Here is a 24,402-nt window from a genome sequence, read left to right as displayed (position 1 = left end):
GGGGTGTTTAGCTTGCTGACTTTCTAGTATACAGTGCCAAGCCAGCATCAGAGTTGCCCTTGCCCTCTTTTAACCTCTTGCTAGTCAGGCTGGCCTCGCAGGACAGCAGGGCTTGGCTAGCAATTTTTAACTAGGCAAGAGTCCCACAAAGAACAGTAGTATAGAAAAGACCCCATGAATGGGTAAATGTCCACATATGTATGCATTTGTTTTGGTAGCCGAGTTTACATGTACACAAATTTATATCAATAAAACAGATCCAGGACAGAAAGATTGAATTGCTTTACTTCCCACTCTAGGTAGATGAGTTTTAAAAGACACTGTGTGGTGACTTCCCACTTTACAGTTTATCTTTGGTGTCAAAGCCTCACTTACATGAGAACTAACAAGGTGAGGTCTCCTATTTAGTATTAAAGAGCACAAATATCCTTTAATTTTGTTTTCTTCCAGTGCTCTTTAAGCACTTTGTACAAATGTCTAGTCTATAATACTTCTCAAGCTTTAATTTCATTACTGGAAGAGATCCTTAAAAGTATCCTGGTGACTAGTACAGTTCCAGGCATATAATAGGTGCTCAGTAAATACTTGTATACTAAGATAGCAAAGCCTCCATGGTAGTTAGGGGACAGTCATACACAGCCATTTCTCTAAGGAAGAGAGTCTACATTAGGCATAGGGAGGTCCTTGTCTTTAAGCTGATTAGAATCCATTATGAACTGAGGAAGTAGTCCCTGGGGTGTCCTGGCTGGCCTTTGTAATCTGAAATATGTCATTCTGGGTTAGAATTAGCATAGCCTGAATTTAACTTTACCCATGCAATGTCTAAGACTGGGTGTTCACCAGGGCTCTTAGAGCCACCAGGATAGATTACTAAATTAAATGTTACTGATTTGAGATGTAGGCTTGGTGGTGCCCTTTCCCCTTTCTGCTCCCTGCCTACTCAGATGTGTTTACCTCTCAAAATTCCTGTGGTTTTCAGGAAATCACTGGAATAAATCCTAACCCTACCTCTAGTAGTCTAGCACCCTTTTCAGTTATCTCTAGTGAGAGGGCTAATCCCAGATTATTATAGTGCCAACTTAGACCCTTCCATCTGCTTTGCTTAAGTGATTAACTATCTGAGCTAAATTAAATCTATCAAACATATAGGGGCTTCCTCAGGGTTTATGAGTTTTGCTGAGTGTACTATGTACACTGGAGACTGGATTAATTACTGTAAGGAATAAAGGTTATCAGTTCCAATGTCCCTGCAAAGCATCACTAAGGGATTTTTTTTTGTCCCCATATTATGAGTCTAGTTTTAGTACATTGGCCTGAAGATGCTCTTCCATATATAAATAGTATATTATGTCTTTCCTATCTAAAAGGCAGAAAGAATGTGTATCCTAACCTTCAGAATGCCTGCTTCTGGGATTACCTTATACCTGATAGGAAGCATTTTCACTGGCTTGGATTGACTACTTGCCTTCTGCTCTCCTAAGTATAAAATCCTGAATGCTGGGATGGAAAGTGAAAGGAAAGGTGTAGTGGGGAGAGGAAGCTGGAAAAATAAGAGGAAACAGCTGGAATCTGAGGGAGGGCTACTTATGTAAGGTCTGTGTCAACTAGTTGAGAGCCTTATAATGTTTTGTTAAAAAGACTAAAGTTAATTCAGAAGAAAGATCTAGATTCTCTGAATCTGACCCATCTTCCTTGTTTACCATAGTAAATCCCTTCATGGAGTCAAAATCTAAAAGGCACTATCCTCTAGCATTTCTGGTCTTCATTCTTCAATTCTAGCAAGGAACTTGCTGCTGCTGCTCAGGCAGTCAAGGGTGCAACGTTTCCAGTAGTGTTTGTGGATAGCTGGTAAGCTTGATGTTCTATTCACAGCTTAAGGGGTAAATGCTGAGTCCAGTTCAGTCCCTACGTTGAGCTTTAACAAACAGCTTGCCAGGTTCCTGCACCTGCTTTTATGTCTGGACCCAATGACTGGACTTTACGCAGTGTTGAGTTCAGAGACTTCTCAGGTCTCTGAGAAACATCTTTAAAGGAGTGAATTCCCTCCCCTGGAGCCTTAGACAGATTTTATGCTGTCCTGGCCTTGTGTTGCCATCTTTTGGCATTGCTTTCTAGAACAGAGCAGCCTCTCAAGCTTAGTCTAGCTAGTCTTGTGATGCTGTATCAGTATCTTCGGTCACCACTGCTCACTTCACTCCACAGGGAACATAATGCATCAATTCCTCAACACCTGTTTTGTTATTCCTCTCCTCTTAACAGGAATGAAGGAATCCTCAGTAGAACATCAGATTGACCCGATGAGGTTTTTTCTTAATTCTAGGCCCATGAAAGGGAGAGGAAGGACTTAGAAAGCGGGAAACCATAAAATCCACATGTACTAATATGCTAACTCTTTGGAGATTTTGAGAAATGAAATCATCCCTGAACTCTAGACAATCCTTCAATCTGTTGTGAAGAAATTACTAAAGAGATATATCTATTGGGATTTGGGTAAAGAATATTTACTTAATTTATGTTTTTCCTCTGCCCCTACTCTTCACAACATTTGGACAGGCACTAATAAGTAATAATCTTTCTTTGCAAATGAATAGTTTTTCTGATAATGCAGATGGGTAGCACAGTGCTATTTGGTGTTACTACATTCTTCTTTAATCTAGTGGAATGTGTTTGGGGTGGAGGCTAAGGCCACTGAAAAAGAGGTTTACCTCTATACCAGAATAACTATTCACGTAAGAATTTATGTTTTTTGAACATTAGCATGATGTAACTGAGCTAAGCTTTTATTGGTTCAGGCCCACCAAGTTTGTGTGACTTGTTAGGTATCAACTTTTTTTCGAGCTTAGCCATTACCCTGAGCTTGGGGCATTTGAGGGCAGGGAGGAACAGGTGGCCAAAAGAGAAATGTTGGTGCCTGAGAGTGTGTTTTCCAGTTGTATTGAATTTCTTACGTGGTGTATTTTTGACCTGTCTTAGTTTCTTTCCTTCTTGTGTCCTATGCTTTTTTGCTTTCTATTTGTTAGATGTCTTCTGTCAGTCATTCAGGAGTTGTACAATGGAAGTTAGTATTTCTACTCAAATGCTTTGTGGATGGAACTGATAGGCTTAGCATTGATTTCTGGTAACTTCTTCCTAAAATTAAAGTAAGAAATGTGTTTCCGTGGCTTTGGACTTGGACTTGGCTTAATCTTTACCTTGAGTAATATGACCCTTCTTAGAAAAAATGTTTTAGGGGTGCTGGGTGGCCTAGTTGGTTGAGCATCCAACTCTTGATATCAGCTCATGTCTTGATCTCAGTATGGGGAGTTCAAACCCTGTGTTGGGCTCCACCCTCAACATGGAGCCTACTTAAAACTACAAAAAAAAAAAAAAGGAAAGAAGAAGAAAGAAACAATAGTGTTTTAGAACCCTCAACTGCCAGTTGAACTAAATGTCTACCATGGAAATTGGTAGATTTGCTTCCTGTACTTTTGTTTTCTGTGACTATCCAGATGTCAAGGAACTTAAATAGGTATTCAGGAAAAAAATTCTACATTGTTTCCCCTTCCTCACCTTACCAGTTAAAGCAGAAATAACTAGTGATGACATTTTAGGTGGTAGAATTGAAACACAAACCCAACTTCTGACCACATGGGCCACAGGCAATTGGCTTAAGCCCTTAGTGTGGTTATGAAGTTGGAGTGGACTGCAAGGGGGTGGGGAGATTACTTCTGCTTTCCTCCCAGAAGCTTTGCTGGGTGTTGTTTTGATTTGGGGAGTAGGGGGGATGTTCCCCTTGGTAAAACGTGCTTCCTTTCCTCCTCTGGTCCTCGATTGCATTGAGGCTAGTAACAGTAACATTTCTCTCTGGTCAGGTTTGTTTTTGTTTTTTTTTTGGTATTTGCAAATATTGCATTTTTGGTTTTTACTAGTAGTTTTGTTCACTGTCAGTTCTAGTTTTTTTGCATGAAGAATTAGTCCACTAACTTGGCAGATTTGCAGCCTCTTTTTACTTCTTTGAAGTAGATCTTCCCTGTGGAAAGTTTTGAATTTGATTGGTTTTCAATTTGTTGAGCAGTCTTATTTGGGGATAGGTAATTGACAACAGCAGTGACATTTTCTATTCTTAGGATTCTAAATCTAATTTATAATCCTATTGTACTCACAGATTTTAAAATCCTCTCCAAAACTGGAAGGAAATATCCTGTTGCTTTTTAATTTTTGCTAAAAGTTGCCTTTGAAGAGCTGATCATTTTTAAAGTAATTTCTACAAACAATGTGGGGCTTGAACTCACAACCCCAAGATTAAGAATTACATGCATGCTCCTTGTACTGAGCCAGCAGGCACCTCTAGAAAAACTGATCTTAATAGGCATCTTCCTTTGTCTTGTGTCATTAGCCTTTTGGTCACTTACTTAGGGCTCTTTGGAAGACAGGAGGATGCCTCTGTGGCTCCTTCAGTTGTTTGACTCTTGGTTTCTGCTAGAGAAATGGTCTCTTGGGGTCCTGGGATCCCTGCTCAGCAGGGAGTATGATCAGGATTCTCCCACTCCTCCCATTGAGTGATCCCCTGCGTGCACTCGCTCTAAAACTAAATCTTTAAAAGGGGCGGGGGGAATTTTGAGGCATGGTGAAAAAATTGTTACTTTGAAAGAGGAGTAATTAAGTGGCTCAGTTATGCACAATTCCCAGCCCCAAAATTAATCTAAAACCACTAAATAGCACCAATAAAAATATTTGCTTAGCACTCATTATATTACAGGAAATGTTCTAAGCATTTTACATATATTACTCATTTAATTCACAAGTCACCCCTCTGTAAGATAGATAGGTACTTATTTTGTCCTCATTTTCCAGATGAGGAAATGAGGCCCTGAAAGGTTAAGTAACAGGTTATACAAGCTGGGGCTGAGGTGGGAAAGAGGAACCTTTCCCAAGCAAGGGAAAGGGGGGAGCAAGATGGGGAGGGGATCAAGTTTTATTTGGGTGAATGTAGGCACACTTTTTTTTTTTTTTTTTTTTGCTTAGACACCAAATTTTCAGTTATCATACCAAAGAGTAACGCCATTGACTCACCCATTGAAAGAAGTTGTTTACGATACAAAGAATGAATTTACTGTGTTTAGATATCCCCAATCTTTTGACTATGCCCCAGTATAGCTATGGAAGCTGGCTTGAGGAGGGGCTGTTGTTTGTAGTTAAGGATATTGTCTGTCCTAAGGGTAGAAATCCCCCTACTAAGGATGGAGTCTTTGATCTTACTGGTTTCATTAAATTCCTCAAAACATTTGGAGCTAATTGTTTTTGAGTAATTGCTCCAAACTTTTGGATCCAAATTTTCCCTTTGGAAAATACCATGAGATATAAAATTTCATCTGAAATTAAAAAGCTATTAAATTTTCTTTTTAAGGGAGAGTTTGGAGAACAATCAGGAATTCTGGTTTCCTCTCATGGATGAAGATAAAATTAGCCATTTTCCTCAAGAAAAGTGATATCCCAGCTCTTTAGTAATGAGAACAGGACTGTTTTCACTTGACCTCTACTTCCTGTTCAATGGGAAAACCCCTCTCCAGAGATGCTGTGAGAAAGATTGCTGGAGAAGGTTTTCTAGATCCTGGAATAAGAAGTTCAAGAGAGTCCAGCAATTTTATCATTAGGATAATGGTCTTCCTAACTACTAGTTTCATTATCCTCAAGCCTCATTTTCAACACAGTTTGAAAGGCTGCAAAGGAGGAGAGGCTAAACTGGGGAGGAAGAGAACTTAGTAGAGATGAATTATATAGACCTTGAAGGGAATGTGTGCACCAGAAGCAGAAACTTGGATACACTGAATGAAAATGAAAGAACAGGCAGTATCTAAGGTCAGAACAGAAGGGCTTTAGTTTACCTAGTTAATTCCTTAGATTTACATCTTAGTTCACTCCTTATCTTGCATGTGCATATAAACCTAGGCTTCCTGAAACTTTTTTTTTCCTCCCCAGAAGAGCAATGGACATTTTTATAGGAGACCTAGGAGCCACTGTAGCAGCTTAGCTGAGGGATGTGTGAGAAACTGTTCATCATTTTCTGTCCCCTCCTGTCTTAGGCTGACCTGGTCCTTGATGTGCTACCTGCTTCTGCTACTGATCCATACTGCAGAACTTCTCATTCATCCCCAAGGCCTTGAAGCGATGTCCAATAGGGAATGGACTCTAAAAGGAACCAGACCAACGAACGTTTCCAGCCCCTTCATTCTGGTGACTGAGGGAAGGAAACAGTGGGAGGGGTTATACATGTGTAGTGGATGGAAGGGAAACAGACTGTCAAATTACTCTCTTTAGTTTCTTTTACGAATAGAATTCTACAACCATATTATTTCTATTGTGTAAGTTTAGGGGAAGTTCAAGATGGTGACCTTGATTAGAATGTGTCTGGAGAGGAGTAAATGGAGTGTATTAGATAAGAGACAGTTGGTTATGAAAGATGTTGAAGCCTTGAAATAATGTGACCATCTGAGGAATTTTTTTTTAAGCCAGAGTTTATAAAAATATCACTGATATAGCCTGCCCCCTCATTTCCCGCCACAGGAGACTTCTTGGACTGGAGACACTTGTTTAATAATAGCTTGTCTCTGATATTCCCAGTAGCTACCTCTCTGTGAGGAAAGGATAGCAAACGTTCAGGACATCATCATACAAAGTTCCAGTAGCAGTGACGCCTACACGGAAGACGTGGAACTGCAAACAGAGGCCGGGTCACCTCAGTGACATCTGATGCCCGTCCAACCACAAGTTCAATTTTTGTTTTGTGGGGTGAGGAAGCAAACTGTACTGAAGCACTAAAATGATTTGTCTATACTTTCTCACTCGTTTTTATTTTTGAATTTTTTTTGGCGGGAGAGAGGGATGTTCGGGTAAGATTTCATATCCTATCTGGAGTTAAAGGGAGGATGAGAAAGCTCAGCCCTTCGCCCAGGAATAAGCCAGTCATGACATCTCTACGCGTGGGAAGTGTTTCCCTCAGCTGGGAGGATCTGAGGCTGCACCCCAGTGGGATTCCTTGCCGCTCAGAGGTAGACGCGTATTGTAGCAGGAGTGCGAGGGTTTAGCTGGCTAGGGACGAACTACCAGGGGGGAGGGACGCTCGAAGTCCTAGGGGCTTCCCCCCCTTTGGAGCCCGCGCCTCCAATTGCTGCGTATATGGGGCTGAAGAGCCGGGTGACCGCCGTGGCCTGCGCCATCCGCCGGGGGTCTGGCAAGGACGCGACGCCGCCGGGCACCGCGTCTGGGTCCCGGGAAACGGCCCCGCCGTGCCCAGCGAGCCCGCGCCAGACCCTGGCGTCCTCCATCTTCTCTCCTGCTCTCCCCCTGCTCCAGCTGCCGGAGCCGCGGACCGCAGCACCACACACCCCCGCGGGGGGGGACGCCGCGCCCCATCCCCGCCCCCGGCCCCACCCCAGCCCCCCCGCGGGGGCCCTGACCCCACCGCCGGCGGGCCCTGGCTGAGCTCCGAGGCGGCGAGCCTGCGGCGGGGACGCCCGGGAGGGGTCCGGGCGGCCGGGGGCGGCGGCGGCCGGGTCGGGGCTCCCCCCCCGCCCGCGCTCGCCGCGGCGGTGGTGCGTCCCGGAGGTTACCGGAAGTGGCCGCGCTCGGCGCTGCCATGTTGAGGAGCCGCCGCTGCCGCTGCCGCCGCCGCCGCCGCCGCCGCTTTGTTGTCGCCTCCTCCGGCTGAGGAGGCTCCCCGAGCGGGGGGAGTGGGGAGGAGGGGGGTCGGCCGCCGCAGCCATGGAGGCCAACTGGACCGCGTTCCTGTTCCAGGTACTGGGGGCCCCCCCGGGGGGGCACGGGGGGGACAGGGGGGCCGGGCCCCGGGCTGGCGGGCGGGCGGGCGGGCGCTCCTCCTCCCCTCCCTCCCGGCTCCGCGCTCCGGCCCGGCCTTAATCCCCCTTTGTTTTTCCGCCCGCCCGCGCCGGCGGAGCGGGGCTGCTGAGGTGAAAGGAGGCGGCCTCACGGGGTGCGGGGGAGAGAGCAGGCCTCGGGGTGAACCCCGGGCCCCCCCCAGCACACTCAGGCACACGCAGACACCCTTCCCTCCCGCCCTGAAGGGGAAGGGAGGAGGCCGGTCGCTGTCAGCACCCGCGGCCCAGAGAAAGGAGGGCGCCGGGCCGCTGGCCGCCTGGCCGCAGCGCGCCCGGCCCGGGCCCGCACGGTGGGGTGAGGGGGTCCCCAGGTCCGGCTCCGAGACACTCCCCACACACACGCACTTCATCCATCTTTCGCTCGCTCTCCTTCCTCCTCACCGCCCTCCCCTCTTTTTGTGTGTGTGTGTGTGTGTGTGTGTGTGTGTGTTGACTTTCTGACCCCCGTCCCCGCGGCTAGCGGGCATCCCTGGGTTCCCCGCCACTCCCCCTTCCCGCCGCCCCCCTCGTGTTTACCCTGTTGGGGGGTGTTGTGTGTCTCCCCTCCCCAAACTTTTTCACTGGATTTACGTTTTTTTTTTTTTTTTCTCTCGCAAGCCTTTGCCGAGCCTTGGCAGCTGACACCCTCTCCCTCTGTCCAGCTCTCCCGCCGTCCCATTCAGCCCGGGGAATCCCCCAGCCTGGCCGGGGCGGGAGGAGCGGGGCGGGGGGGCGGGGGGTGCCGGGACTCCTGGAGGCCCGACCTTCTCCCGGAGCGCTTTTCCCTCTCGTCCCACCTCGAACGTTTCCTCCAACCAAGTGGGGGAGACGGAAAGTGGAGAGAGCAAACAAAGTCGGCTTACAAAGCCCCCAGATGAGTCATGCGTTGGGGTGTTGGTCTACACTTTTTTTTTTCTTTTCTTTTTTTTTTGCAAGAAACTTGAAAGTGTAGACGATACGTTGGCAGTCCTCTTGCCCGCCCATTTTAGGTGGGGGACCCCTGTTGGGAAGACCTAGGCTGGAACTTGATTTTTTTTCCCTGCTTCATTTCTATTTGCAAACGAAGCACTTAGTGGGCAGTAGTGATGAGCTCACGGGGAAACTTCGGAACGGGAGGAGGTTAGGAAGCTTGTCACTTTAAACGCGTTCTTCCCGCCTCTCTGGGTTATTTTCCTTCTTTGAATAACTTCGTGAAATCCCAGACGCGTTACTTGGGCGCTTGAGACCTTTTGAAACTAACCAGGAATGGATGCAGAATTTTCAAAAAATTCGCCCAGCCACTGGACTCATCCCAGTGGAAGTAATATAGGGAATTGGGTAATTCGAACATTACCTATGGTGTAGAGCTGGTTTATTGTTTTAAGACATATTTTCTCTCAAATGTGAGTAATTCGATTTTTACGTAGTTGATTGAAATATGTTCCGGCTTCTCAAAATTGAAGATATGCAAAATTATGGAACTCACAAACTTTCTCATTCTGATCGGATATTGTTTTATCATGCTTTAAGTCAACTTAAAAAAAATGCATTGAGAAAAAAAAATGATAAATAACTAGCTGGCATCCAAATTGGTGTAAAGGTGGCAAATGCCCTCTCTAGAAAAAGCTTTCAAATGGTCGTTTTAAATATGGGATTAATGGGCCACCTAAGTGATTTTCATGTGAGGAATGATTTAGATTTACCATATTAAACCTACTGCCCATAAACTTCATGGAGATTGCAAAAAAGAGTTCTTTATGTAAAGGAAAAACCAATCACTGATTTTTGGAAAGCTAATTGAACAATCCTTTGGAATACTTTTATTATTCTTTTTCTGGATAAGACAAATGCCAAGCATTTATTGATCAACTTGTTAATTAGATTTTATATTATTTAATTTTTTTTTCAGCAATTAAAATCTTTTTTTCCACCTGATGGAGAAGTGTGAAAACTAATATTTGATCCTGGGCTTGGCAATGTGTGCAGTGAAAATTGTTGGAAAAATAATTTAGAGCCGAGGACAGTTGAATGGGTAAAGAGAATATTTCAGTCTTTTCTATGGAAAGGTATGAATAGACTTACTCAGTTTCAGTTTTAAGTAATTTTTACTGGGGAAATGGGAGAGTTAAACTCTCTTGTTTGTTTCCTAGAGCATATTATTGAATTTATATTTTAAAACAATTTAATACCTGCTTGCTTTCCAGATAACCTGGTGGAAAGTGAAAGCCATAGCTGTTAAAATGTTTGATGGATGATTCTCCTAACAGGACATTCAAGATATGACTCACTGATGCTAATTTGTTTCAGTACAAAATTTTTTGCCCTCTGGCAGCGGAGATTTCATGGTGCTATATCTTACTACCCTGGGTGATGAAATAACATTTCTGTTTTGTTTTTTTTGTTTTTTTTGTTTTGTTTTGTTTTTTTTGCCAACTTCAGAAAAAGGAAAGCTTGGGCAGAGTTAAAAAAGCCTTAAAGTTGAAAGAGATGGGAGATAAAATTAAAGCATTGGTTTGATGATACCAGTCAAATAAAAGTCTACCCAGAAGTTCTTTTTTTTTTTTTTTTGTTCTTTTTTTTTTTTTTTTTAATCACTTAACTGAAGGCAGGCCATGGTTGTTATTTTACTCTGTCTCTCCCTCAGAGAACAAGTTGGGAAAACCCAGTTCCCCTCTTAGAAGGCTTCATGTAGAAGTGTGGGGATCCTAGGAATCCTCAGAGAGTGATTCCCGTAGTGGTCGAGGCATTCTACAGCATTTCACCCAAGAAGCAGGGACCTGGTGTGACCCTCGTGTGAGAGTGAGCTTCAGCAATGCTGTAAAAATACTTTATGTTGCCACAGACATCTGAATTGGTAAAATGGCAGTAAGTGCTTTTAGTACTCCATCAAACTAATGGTTGTTTAGAATTGAAAAATGCCTCTAAACACTATAAGTCTGAACTTTGTCCAGAAGATTTGCATTCCCTATTATCTGATCTGTTAGCCTTTGAAATTGTATATCTTGAACTATCTTCAGCTATTAACTGTTTGTATACTGTATGGAAACTTGGGTATCCACAGCCAGGTTGGAAAGGGGATAAGATTTGCATCCAAATTCTGTAAAGTTTCCACTAATGTCTCATGGGCAGACACTGACATTTACAAGAGCTCCATAAATTAAATTAAAAGTGGACTATAATTCGGTATGATCCCTAAGTCCAGAAAGATACTCAACAGGTCAGCACATAATTTCTGTGAGTACTTCCAGGACTCAAATGGGATTCAACCAAAATTATTAAATTGGAACTGGTAACTCTGAATACCACACCTCCTAATGACTTGGGGGAGACTTGGTTCCAGGCTTAGCTGTTGTGCTGCCATCAAGTAAAAATGGAGCTATGTGTGGTAGATATTTCTATACATTAGGGGAGAAGAAGCTCTGTGTGAATGTGTGTGTCTGTCTCCTTGTTTTCCTCTTAATCAAGTTAACTGTAGGACTTGTGATTATAGAGTAAGAAGGCTAAATAAGTGACTAGAATGTCTAAGATAATGGGATGGGCCCCTCCTAGGATGTTGTATACTTAAAGTATTTGGAACTCTTACCGCTAAGTGCATGTATCCTTTGAGGATTACAAAACTCAAGCATAGGGGCTTGGGTTCACTGTCCAAAAAGTTTCAAAAAATAACGTTGATAAAGTACAACGTACCAGAAAGAACTATTTCAGGAATGTTTCCCATCATTTTCTAAATGTTTATCAGAATGGAGAATTTTGAAAGAATAAAAACCAAGAGAGTAACTAACTATTCATAAATACCAAGAACCTGATCACAAACCTGACCATGAAATTGCAGTTGCAGCTAAGGAAAATTTCCAGTGTCCAACTCTAGAGTGGAGAAGCACATCATAACAGCAAATGTTTAATACTTTAACAAAATGTATAAGTGCTGGAAGAGGATGAAAATGAAAGGAATTTTAATTATATTTAGTTTGTTTTTTCTCGCTAGTCTGTCTTAGAGAGTGTAGGGTTTGTTGTTAAAGGATGCAGATTTCTAGTGTAGGATCAAATGAACTGAGAGACAACTGACCAGTGTTTTGCTGTAGGCTATACCTTCACAGATGCCTTCCAGGCTGATTAATAGCAAGTTTCATTTCAATCAGATCTTTTAGTAGGAAAATTAAAAAGTAAACTTTTAAAGAAGTTTTAAAGAAAACTTTAAAAGTAAACTTAACAAATAGTGCAAGTATTCAGAGAGCTAGCGTCCTTTTTATCACTTAGCAACAGCCTCCTTCCTCAGTCACTAAGTTCTGTGATGGGAGACATTGCCTTTCTTTTCCTAGGTAAAATAGACAAATAGATGATTATGTGTATATATGTATATGTGTGTGAGTGTCTAGCGTCTGCATTACTGCAGTAAGGTACTGGTAAATACTTAAGTCTGGAGTGTAATTCTTTTGACAAGTTATTTAAACTTGGTTTCAGCACTGACAGACTATGCAAACTGATTTCATCAGCTGGTGTGTCTCTTATGAACCAGAGTGGTGTGTAGTCAGCTGTTTGAAAGCAAGATCACTGTCAGCAACTTAGTCGTAAAAGTTTTGTGTCTGCACAGTGATTTTTAATGCTTTGTTTTGGGAACTCTGAGGGTAACTAGGTGGTTGCTGGATCTCTGCTGCAGGGAGTAGCTTACAGGCTCTTTGTTTCTTCTGGTCTCTGTTGTCTGGAGCATGTTGAATTTTGAAGGCCATTGTGCGAGGCTGAGTTTCTGAAGTGTAAATGTTTGGTTTTAGGCCCATGAAGCCTCCCATCACCAACAGCAGGCAGCACAGAACAGCTTGCTGCCCCTCCTGAGCTCTGCTGTGGAGCCCCCTGATCAGAAACCATTGCTTCCAATACCAATAACTCAGAAACCTCAAGCAGCACCAGAAACATTAAAGGATGCCATTGGGATTAAAAAAGAAAAACCCAAAACTTCATTTGTGTGCACTTATTGCAGCAAAGCTTTCAGGGACAGCTATCACCTGAGGCGCCATGAGTCCTGCCACACAGGGATCAAGTTGGTGTCCCGGTCAAAGAAAACCCCCACCACGGTGGTTCCCCTCATCTCCACCATTGCTGGGGACAGCAGCAGAACTTCGTTGGTCTCGACCATTGCTGGCATCTTATCAACAGTCACTACATCTTCCTCGGGCACCAACCCCAGCAGCAGTGCCAGCACCACAGCTATGCCCGTGACCCAGTCTGTCAAGAAACCCAGTAAGCCTGTCAAGAAGAACCATGCTTGTGAGATGTGTGGGAAGGCCTTCCGAGATGTGTACCACCTTAATCGGCACAAGCTCTCCCATTCGGACGAAAAGCCCTTCGAGTGTCCTGTTTGTAATCAGCGCTTCAAGAGGAAGGACCGGATGACTTACCATGTGAGGTCTCATGAAGGAGGCATCACCAAACCCTATACTTGCAGTGTTTGTGGGAAAGGTTTCTCGAGGTACTGCATTTTGCTTTGCTTTTGTTTTTATTAGGTATCAGTGAATTTCAGTTTTGTCTTTTTGTGACCCAGAAGGCTTATTATGTGAGAATAGCTGTGGGCAGGCCTGTGTTATTAGAGGAGATTGATGATAGATAAAGTATTACACTTCCAGGTCTAATTCCAGTTTGGTGTGGTTGACAAGTGGTGACATAGTGATTAGCTTAATATTTCAGTTAAGCAGTGGCCTGGTGGACTCAGGCCTTCGTTTGGCACATCTGTAATTCTTATCACTGCAAAACTATTGGTTTCCAATTCAGCTGGGTGACTAGACATGAGGTTCACTGTGTAAATCAAAGAAACTTATTTCCTGGAAGTTGGGATGACCTTGGATACTCTTAGTATAACTTTTAGGACTTTTTCCCATTTTTCTGTGGTTACTAACCTTTCACTAGTTTCCTTTTTAAAGGCTTTTGAAGTTAATATAGTAGTAACTGTCTCTGGCAAGTGTTAGGACTGAAACTTTGGGTATTTTATAATTTAAAGAACCAAGACCTAACATGATTTGATGTTGACTAGAAGAGAAAAATTAACAGGTAAAGGACTAAAAACTTTTGTTTATGGTAACAGAGGTAAGGAGGCTTGCACTGGGGGGAGGGGGAGTTGATAGTTCTGCTAGCTTTCTTTAAAATGCCCTCCACCCAAAGCTGCCAAGCATGTAAACATCACAGTGAGTAGCATTTCTCAATGTGTGTTCCATTACATCTTCTGTTGAAACTCTCTCTTTCACAGGCCTGACCACTTAAGCTGTCACGTAAAACATGTCCATTCAACAGAAAGACCCTTCAAATGCCAAGTAAGAGTTAAAATGACTTATCCTTAGTGTAGCACTTAATGCACAATATCCAGAAGGTCTGAGCCAATCAAATCTCACCGTTCTTGAATAGTCTTAAAATCACTGACTTGAGTAAATGTGGTCCATTTGAATTCTGGTTTTATACAATATAAATGACAGCTTCTATTTCTGTGAGGCAAGAGCATTTAAAAATGTAAATGTGTTGTTTTCGTTAAGCTGCATTTCCCTTTCCTTAGGCAACAGTATTTATCTTACAAGAAAAAAATGTATAGTCTTGCAAAGGTCATTATGTATTTGAAATGAATAAATGAATGAAATGCTTTAAGTTATTTTCTGGGTGGATGATTTTTAACCGTAAAAGAAGAAAATAGGAATTTTCTCCCAAGTGGAGAAAAATTATTGGATGTTTGTCTGTCAAATTGGAGCCTTTTCTAGTTTGAAAATCTGTTGATTTTATTTGGCCTAAGTTGTGATAATGAAAAGGTTAAGAATCTTGCTAAATCCAATGACCTTTTTTAGACATCAGTAATTTTAGTTTGTTGCTGGAAGTCTTTCTGTGCTCCTTTCAGTTAAATGTGTTAACAACTGACTTTATTGAGTAAATGATTTGAATCCTAAGAAAAATCCAATCCGAGGAAGGAAGCTAGTATCATTTGAGCAAGTGCCTGCTATGTGGGAGGCCTTGGGCCAGGCTCTTAATCTCACCAGTAATTTTGTGAGGTAGGTATTACCCTCCTTTTACAGATGGAGAAACAAATGCAGATAGGTTAATTTGCTTAGTGTTACACTGTTTCATGAATCAAGGAGCTGCATTTATTTCCAGGTTTAACTGACTACAGCTTTTCAGTACTCTGTTATTTTTTCTTCCCCCTAAATGTAAGGGTCTAAAATTCACCAAGTGTTTCCTTACGATTATGATTCTAGGTAACACATGCAGTTAAAATGCAACTAACTCAGTCTGCTTGCAGACATGGATAGGGTTATGCCTAGAATATAACGTACTTTAAAATGAGTAGAACAGGATAGTCTATATTTAAAAAAAGTTTTCCTCCCTCATGCAGACGTGCACTGCTGCCTTTGCCACCAAAGACAGACTGCGGACACACATGGTGCGCCACGAAGGCAAGGTATCATGTAACATCTGTGGGAAGCTTCTGAGTGCAGCGTACATCACCAGCCACTTAAAGACACATGGGCAGAGCCAAAGTATCAACTGTAATACATGTAAACAAGGCATCAGTAAAAGTAGGTGACACTTCAAATTATATTTCTGTTGCATTTCATATTGATGAAATGGATGTTTTTCATAATGTTTTGAAGATGTTTTTACTGTGCTCTCAGAACTGTGTTCATATTCATCTTACATGTTTTTCTCCTATGACTAAAGCATATAAACACATGTTAATGGAGAGTATATACTGGTATTGGAGATCTGCTTCACCTGTGTGGGTGGATACAGACAACACTGACAAGCCCTCCACTAATTTTGCCCAGTCCAGTGTTTGTCTACTAATAACAGTCAAGTTAGAAAAGCAGAATTTCCCTGTCGCTCTTTTTTCAACGTGTCCCTTCTGTGGAGTTTGAACAAAAAGCTCTGGTGTTTTAGAATTGTGGCAGCAGAAGCCACACTAGGAAGTTGCAGCTTCTGTGAGACAGTTTTCATTGTTTTTGTTAAGAAAGTTTTATGAGGTTAAGGAAGATTCTTAAGCATCAGTGTCTCCTAACTCCTGTTTGAGTTAATAAAATGCCCTTGATAACCTTAAAGATGAATGTGGCATCAAGTTTGCTTCTCAATCACATCGGTAAAGTTGGGATATCCTATCCATTTGGAAGTGTAAGTGCTCTGATTATCTTAAATTCAGAATCAAAGATAGAATATTTCAGGGACTCATGAGTAAAATTCAGTATTTGCATTTACCCAGGTTTTGTCTTTGAGATTGCCCTAACCACCAGAAGAAAATCTATTCCTAATTCTGTATTCTATTTTATAAATATGTATATATACACACACACACACTTTATGCTGCAGAAACATTAAATTCTCAGAATAGGTGGCCAAAAGTGAGCGGAAAAGAACACTTAGTTTGTTTTAATCTCATCCATTTTTGCTTCTTTGTAAGTACATTGGTTTTATTGTCTGGCATGTCACACTTTTTAACTTTACAAAAATTTGCTTTTAGTGTGCATTGTTGTGGTCAAGTAGCCAACTTGATTAGATATTTTGACGAGCATAAATTAGTCTATACTATTATCACCCAAGTTCCATTCTAAAAGACACTTTTAATATAGCAAAGAATTATTTTCTCTTTTATATTGATTTTCCCCCAGCTCTCTCCATTTTTCTTGTAGTAATTTATTTATTTTGACCAGTATAGACAGAAGCAGCAAAAGAAGATCTCTCTAGTAAAAACTATCAAGTCAAATAATAATAAAGGTCAGAGAAGCTTGAAGAACCAAAGTATCTAAGTTTCAGATTTTGAAAAAATGGCTACACTTTTTCAAGGTAATGTAGCATCTATGGTTTATCTTTGGAGTAGCATGCATGAGTGAAGAAACCAGCAGCCAGAAGCAGCAGCAGCAGCAGCAGCAACAGCAGCAGCATGTGACAAGCTGGCCAGGGAAGCAGGTGGAGACACTGAGACTGTGGGAGGAAGCTGTCAAGGCAAGAAAGAAAGGTAAGATGAGGGACACCTGGGTGGCTCAGTGGTTGAGCGTCTGCCTTTAGCTTAAATAGCGATCCTGGGGTCCTGGGATCAAGTCCTGCATTGGGCTCCCCACAGGGAGCCTGCTTCTCCCTCTGCTTATGTCTCTGCCTCTCTCTCTGTATCTCTCATGAATAAATAAATAAAATCCTTCAAAAAAACAAAGATAAGATGAGGTGGCCAATGCTCATGGTACGGCTGACATGTGTTCACATAGTGTGCCCCAGGCTCCAAGAGAGGCATCCACAACTTAGGGAATCTGGCTTCCTGGAAACCTGGAAATACTATATGTTGGCCACAAAGCTTCTAAGCTTCCAGATAAGTGTTTTTTGTTTTTGTTTTTTTTTTTTTACTTAAAGAAATAAAAAATCCTTAGTGCTTCTGGTCATATTCTTTTGATTGACCTTTTCTTAGAAATTTGGAGCCAGATTTGGTCCTTCACTGTGTATGTTCAGAGTTCCATTTTTATGTCAATCTCCATGCATTATGGGCTCCTCTTTTGCCCTTCTAAAACATTCCCACTTTTGGAGGTGGATGAAATATTCTTTTGGTGCACAAGTTTATTTTCTTACAACTTTGCTATTTTCTGCTCTTTAATGTTCTTTCTGTGTTGCATTATGTATTACCTGTTTCCGGCTTAACGGTGCTGATATTTTTGCTCTTGGTCTTACCTTAATCTCATTCAGTCTCTTACTGGGGCTGGTGTTAGCCTAACATGTGTGTACTTAAGTTGTTAGGGACTTTACTGTCATTGTTACTAAGATTGAGAATGGTTTGCTTTCTTTTCCTAAATCTTGTGAAGAATCAGTTGGAGTATCTGTTTTCCACACAGCTTTTTAACTTAAGACTTAAGAGTTTTGGCTTCTGAACTATTGTGGGGGCATTTCAAATCAATCATTTTGTCTGTGTACCATCAGCCATAGGAGAGATTCCTAAATTGCTTCTTTCCTTCCTGACCTCTGCCATGTCTTACTGTTTTATTTCAAATTCATAAGGAATCCTTTGCCTGTAGGCTCCTCTGTAATTCCTTCACTGTGTAGTCTCTTCCCTCCTTTGCTTTCATGTAGTATAGCTCTTCCCTTCCACAGATCCCTTCTAAACACCCTGTATTTGGATAAAGATGAAAGGAATATAGAGTCCTTTTTCATACATCTGCTTGCATTGCAGCCAGGTAGGCTTTCTACCCTTCCTCAGCAGCTTCGTGCTCTTCTCTTCCAAGTGAAAATTTGTTATTATTTAATAAAATGTTTTATGGTTAGAAGAGGTGGAGATGAGGGTGTGCAGGAAAATGTCTATGTGCTATGACAGTCGCAAGTAGGTGAAAGCATGTTATGAAGGATGTTTTACTTGAGAAGGAGTAAGAGTAAAATGATTTAAGTCCTAGAAAAGGATGATGTTAGACTGAAAGGAGAGGCAGGGGCGGGTGGGGAGGGGCCGGCACAGGTGAGGGTGAAAGCCCCTTCTTTGGTGGAAACAAGAATACTTTAGCAGTGCTAACATCACCTCAAAAGTGAGTCGGTTTTCCCTTTCTGCACTCTTCTTTTTGGTGTTGTATTTCATTTTGCGTGCACAATAAGACTCAATTGTTTAGCTCATCTTTTGACCTCCACGAAACAAAATGCTATTGTATTCCCATTTGTAGCATGAATCTCTCTGGAAATGACCACTAATGTTAGAAACGTCTGTATTCGTGTTAGTAAAATGTCACATCTTTGGGGAGAGGAGATTCCTGCCCTGACAACCTAAACTTGAATCACCAGGTCTCTTTTTTTAAATAAGGTAATATAAAGTCCCCAAACCTGAGTAAGAATCAGATCACCCATCTCAAGAGCTTTTTAAAAATACAGATTTCTAAAGTTCCATCTAAATATCATTGTTGAATTTCCTGGGAAGTTTTGGTTTGGTTTGGTTTGGTTTGGTTTGGTTTGGTTTTTGTTTTTGTTTTAAAGCTCCCTAGAGAAATGATTTTGATCATCAGCCAGGTTTGGGAATTCCTGACAGAGAGTATGGAGTTTGCCAGAGTTCCATCATATTGATCAGCGTGAGGTGATTTGACTCGGATGTGTGGAATGTGTGCAGACCTCTGTCCTTAGTCTTAAATGTATTTTCTCCATTTTGATAGCCAAGTCACATGCATCCAACTAGCCAGCTCATCTGTCTTCTCACTGCTGTTTTCTGACACACCAGCAGGTGGTGCTGAATTTTATTGAGGGGTGGGGTGGGGGTGTCACCTCTGAGGGAAGTTTTCTTTAAGAAGTACCCAGGCTTTGCTGGGTAACAAGCACCAAGGTCCCACAAATCACTGTAGGGTCTTTTTGCTTAATTAGTCCTCCTTGGTATGGTTGATGATGTATAGAATGTGCGCAGTTATATGACCCTGGGTGTAAAGTGGGTGATTCTGTCAGCATCAGAAAGAGAAGAAATGGGAGTGGAGAGGAAAATATAAACCCACTGAGAGATATTTTCTCTTTCTTAGCATAGTTAGGGAACCTAACTAGACACATTAGGATTGTTTAAACGATTTTTCTAAGACTGAAATAAACAGGTGATATGAAAATAGCTTGTTGGTCAGTCCCTACTTTGGGATTTTTAAAACCTTAACAGAATGTAGCTTCACCTCTGAGGCTTTAGAGTAAATAGCATTGAGGATACACAACTCTCTCCGCTAGTTACAGTGTGCCTTACTAGAAGATTTTTCTGATTACCTGTTCTTGTGTGACCATCGGCCCAGCTCTGTGTAAACAAGCTCTTTCTCCCAGCCTGCCAGTGCTTGGCTCTGCCTGCATGAAATGGTAGTGAGAATACTAAGCCCTGCTTGATATCTCTGCCTCCCAGAGTGCCTAGCAGAAATTAACTGATCTTCCCAGCATCACTGTGAGGTAGGTAAGTAAATCTAAATCTGAAACCAAAAGCGCCAGGCTAAACAAGTTGCCCAAAGCCGTGTGGGAAGAATAGCATTAGAAAAGATTCATGCATCCCCAGTCCTGTACTCAGAAAGAGCCTCCCTTCCTGTTGACCGCTTGGTAAAGAACCTGTAATTTCATTTATTAAATGTCCTTTTTAATTAAAAAAAAGAGTTGGTTCAGAAGTTGTTTGTGAATTTTACTCATTGTTTTGGGAGTCTAAAGGCCATTTTGTCTTCTTATTTTAGAAGCTGCTAACCTGTGCCAAACCTCCACGGCTGCTACGACACCTGTGACTCTCACTACTCCATTCAATATAACGTCCTCTGTGTCGTCTGGGACGATGTCAAACCCAGTCACAGTGGCAGCTGCAATGAGCATGAGAAGTCCAGTAAATGTTTCAAGTGCAGTTAACATAACCAGCCCAATGAACATAGGGCACCCTGTAACTATAACCAGTCCATTATCCATGACCTCTCCTTTAACACTTACTACCCCAGTCAACCTTCCCACCCCAGTCACTGCTCCAGTGAATATAGCACACCCTGTCACCATCACGTCTCCAATGAACCTGCCCACACCTATGACGTTAGCTGCCCCTCTCAATATAGCAATGAGGCCTGTAGAGAGCATGCCTTTCTTACCCCAAGCTTTGCCTACATCACCACCTTGGTAAACAGTATTATAAAATCAAAATATGGGTTAAAGTAAATATTTACCAGCAACTTACTTTTAGTTTATTAAAGCAAAAAGTAAACCATGAAATTGGGAGATTTTATTATATTAGTTAATAATAGTGTAGTGGCATTTTTTTCCAATTTGGCTGGGATTGTTCAAGGTAGGGTGTGTATGTAACTTATCACTGGACCACTTTAGTTTAATCAGAAATTCGTTTTAGCTGACAGCATTGCTTAAACAATAGTAGTTGGCAAGGTAAAATGCCAGAATTAAAACCAATCATAAAAAAGCAAAACCCATTTCAAAATAAAAAAACAGCATTACTGTTTCTAATCCCAAGGAATCATTTTATTCTAAACACTAGCAGAACTCTTCTCCCCATACGAGGTGGATGGCTGATTTTAACCCGAAGCTCTAAATCCACAGAAAGCTAGTGTAGAATTGTCTGTGTTTATTGTTTTTATGAGTAAATACATGCATTGTCATAATAAAATGCATTTCAGAGAATATGCATTTTACCTTTGGGAATATGTTAATTTCAGGCAGCATTCCCTATGGGAAAGGTGATACCAGCTCTGATATGCAAAGCATATGATAATTTATCATTCTAACTTCAACATATAATAGGGATTGTGACCTGATATTTGGAGATGTAAATATTGCTCAGCATATTAATCCTGATGGAATATAGCATTGTAGTAGACTTTAAAAAAAAAAAAAAAAAAAAAAAACACACCAAAATATACAAATTGTGTTTTGGTAAGAAAAGGCCTCAACTGACAGAGGAGAAGTCAAGTGTGTGGACGGGCAGACTCCTAACAGAGGCCACTGGGACTCCTATTCAGGAGCCAAGGAGTACTTTCGAACAGTTAAAATACATTGCTTTAAATTGGAAGATGCTGGAGGCACTGGGATGTGATATGCCCCTCTCTCTCCCAATCAGAGCCTGTTGATATTACAACAGGGGAAGATGTGTTAGTTGCTCACTAGAGTTTATGTCTTATATTAAATTGTATACAGTTTTTATTCTAACCACTAACTAGGTAGTATACCCCTTCAGAACAAGCAGAGTGTATCTTTTTTTTTTAATTTCTCCTTCCGTTTCTTAATCAAGTATTGTGCAGATTTGTTCAACTTTGTAAATATGAACATCACTTTTTTTTTCTTTGAGAAAACACTTGTATTTGTGTTGTTTTCAGGGAGACAGCTATCTGTGCTCCCTGTAGAGACCCAGCAATGATTGTGCACGTTAAGACATGTGCTTTTTATTTCTTAGCAGGATGTTTTATTTCTGTACATAAAGTAGAAACCAAAAGTTAGGGAAACAGATACTCTTTACACCATCATGCCACACATTAATGTTTTTAAAACATTGTGTTTTAAAAAAAAAAAAAAAAAAAAGTTACTAAAACCAAGACGCTGTGATCTTTTTTTTTTAAGTTGCAATATGTTTTTGGTTTTTTTTTTTTTTCCTTTTTTAATCTTGCAGTTAAGAGAAATGGAATTTAGTTGTATTAATCTTGGAGAATGTTTGCAGGACTGACTATCAAACTGGATGACTTCCGTTTATACCCCACTGTGTCAGTTCAAGCATCCAATACCTTACATCTGAGGCAGACTTCCTACATCAGGGACAGGTATCTGTGTGTCATTATACAAAACAGTTCGAGGGGGTTGAACTACATAGTAAAAAATAAAATAGTACTTAGTGTAAAATAATTTTATAAATGATCTTTTGTACTTTAGGACATTAAATTGTACAACTTTTGTATATATAAAAGCTTAGGAACTTTCTGTTTAGCAGGAAGGCAACACATTCCTACACTTTTAATGTATATGTTTGTTATAATGTCCATGTAAACATGCCCTATGTTTGTGCCTTTTAATTAGTTTGTCTCAATAAACAAAATGTAGAGAAAAATATGTAGCTATGACTTTGTTACAACTGTTCCTATCCACAGTACAAAGATGGTTTGTTTTTAATCTGTAGAGCATTATGTGTGGACTACTGGAAGGACTTGTGTAGGGAAGGCCCACACACGGCCCTGCTGAGGCCTAGATTGGGCAGGTAGTGGCCACATTTGGAGGAAGTGTATGTTTCCTGGCATGCAGCCCCAGGACCGGGTTCTGGCTCTGCCTGCTAGGACCTGTCATCTCTGGCTGGGCTGGCAGTCACCATCCACCCTGATTCAGATAGCCCAGGCTTCCTCCACAGTGGCCCAAGGAGCAGTCCTCAGTGGGGGCACGTGTGGACCCTACCCCCAGGCTAGAGTGTGGTCGTCAGAACCCTGAAAGTATTAGTTCTTAAAAAAAAAAAAAGATATATACTAGAAATGATTGTTTTATCAATTCATTGTATAATAAACAGGAGTGAGACTTCATTGTATGACTTCAGTTAAAATGCTATTTTGTATGCATTCTTTATTCACTTAAGAAGCTTGTCTGCAATAATAAAGCCACGTCGTGTCTTCTTTTGGGAGGGAGAGAGTCGGCAGGAAGGGGGTGGCGGCGGGCCACTGAAAGGGGGGCCAAATAGGTTGTGTGGTGAGATTCTCCTGTGTCTTGGAACTGGAATTGAGTTTTGATGCTGATGAACTGATTCAACCAAGTGTTGAAGGCACGACGGCCACCACGCTATGAAAAAGCAGTTTTGTTTTTCCCTTCTGGTTGTAACCTGGTTGAGAGCTTCCCCTTTATCAGATTGGCAGCTAAACAGTTGTATTAGATAATCCTCAAATCTGACATCCAGCCTGTTATGCTCTAGGGCTCGCTGCTTGGCCTGCATTTGCCTTTTATTGTATATCCATTTCCCTCCTAAGGTGTGCTCCTAAATGAAGGTTTCTATGTAAGCAGATGATGATTTTTTCCTGTCAATACCAGCACTGTATTACTAACATGCAAAATACTGCAGATTTATTTTGACAAATTAAAGTTAACCAGTCACAAACGTTATGATGGATTGCTTACTATCTCAGAAGCTTCATCAGTTCACTACGATGGTAGAAAGGTTTTAAAGCACTGCTTCTCCAGGTGTACACATCTTAGTATGGGGCTGGAGAAAGGGGGAGGGACTGTTGTCATGCTGGTTGGTACTGAGCTGCTACCAAGAAGAGGGTGGAAATGCACCACACTGATCACAGGAGACAGACTCCTGCCAGTCAGCTTGAGGAAAAGCTAGGAACCCAGGCCTTGGGTCAGTGGCCTTAGGCATAGGCTCCTGTTCTACCCAAAAGAAAAATGGGTTTAGGGCATTTCTCATGCTCTAGAACCCAGTTTCCTTGCTTGTAAAGGGTTTTAGGCTGGGTCTCATACCCATTTGTGTTCAGCTAGATTCATCAGATGTCCGTTGGGTATCAGTAATGTGCCAGGTGCTCCTTGGGCACTCTTGGGTTGTGTAAAGCAATTCCGATGTGGTTGCTATCTCCCAAGGGCACTGGAAGAGGAACATGACAAGCACTCAAGTGACAGTATCCTCACCAGATCAAGTTGAATCTGACCCTTCCTTCATTTAGTGAAAAAGTTTTGGATACTTACATGTGTTTTATATAGAATTGAAGCTTCCCAAACCTTTTCTGATGATTGCTTTAGTCTCTGTTGACTCGGTGAAAACAGCTGGAGGAAAAGTGTTCCTAGTGTTGCTTCTGTCTGGAAGCGGAAAGTGTTATTTCCCTGAGTTGCTAGCTAGCCTTTACAGCCCTGGCTGTCCAGGTCTCTGCTCTTTTCAAGGGGCCCAGCAGTTTGGTCCTCTCTAAAGAGACCTGGGTCCAGGATATAGAGGGGATAGAGAAGGTTTTCCCTGAAGTGTCCTCAAGGATCGCTGGACAAGAAGTCCAGTGTGTTCATGGGATATAATTATACATTCCCCCTCCCTACTCTAGTAAATGTGGCTCTCAGTCCTGCACTCTTTGTTTCCCCCTTAAAGAGCCTTGTAGCCTGAACGAATGCCATTTGTCCCCATTTGAGCCTATAAATCTCCCCCACAGCTGGT

The 24,402-nt window shown here is 41.8% G+C and overlaps 1 protein-coding gene across 7 annotated transcripts in view; it reads left to right on the top strand.

Moving 5' to 3' along the window:
* VEZF1 (vascular endothelial zinc finger 1) overlaps nucleotides 1–23,366 on the top strand; it is a 32,037-nt gene extending 8,671 nt beyond the window's left edge. Inside the window, exons 4-11 of one of the 7 annotated variants that reach the window (XM_049114123.1) lie at nucleotides 6,063–6,768; nucleotides 9,742–9,864; nucleotides 10,477–10,697; nucleotides 12,602–13,296; nucleotides 14,068–14,131; nucleotides 15,175–15,376; nucleotides 16,669–16,806; nucleotides 19,985–23,366. In XM_049114123.1, the coding sequence (XP_048970080.1) occupies nucleotides 10,692–10,697; nucleotides 12,602–13,296; nucleotides 14,068–14,131; nucleotides 15,175–15,376; nucleotides 16,669–16,806; nucleotides 19,985–20,412 (1,533 nt within the window). In that variant the 5' untranslated portion in view covers nucleotides 6,063–6,768; nucleotides 9,742–9,864; nucleotides 10,477–10,691 and the 3' untranslated portion in view covers nucleotides 20,413–23,366. The other 6 variants (XM_025440707.3, XM_025440708.3, XM_049114124.1 and 3 more) reach the window with 6 other exon arrangements.
* Nucleotides 23,367–24,402: the final 1,036 nt, after the last annotated feature.

The sequence above is a fragment of the Canis lupus genome, chromosome 9, assembly GCF_003254725.2.
Source record: "Canis lupus dingo isolate Sandy chromosome 9, ASM325472v2, whole genome shotgun sequence".
Classification (NCBI taxonomy): domain Eukaryota; kingdom Metazoa; phylum Chordata; class Mammalia; order Carnivora; family Canidae; genus Canis; species Canis lupus.
Note: the sequence above shows the minus strand (reverse complement) of the source record. Positions and strands in the feature narration are given on the sequence as shown.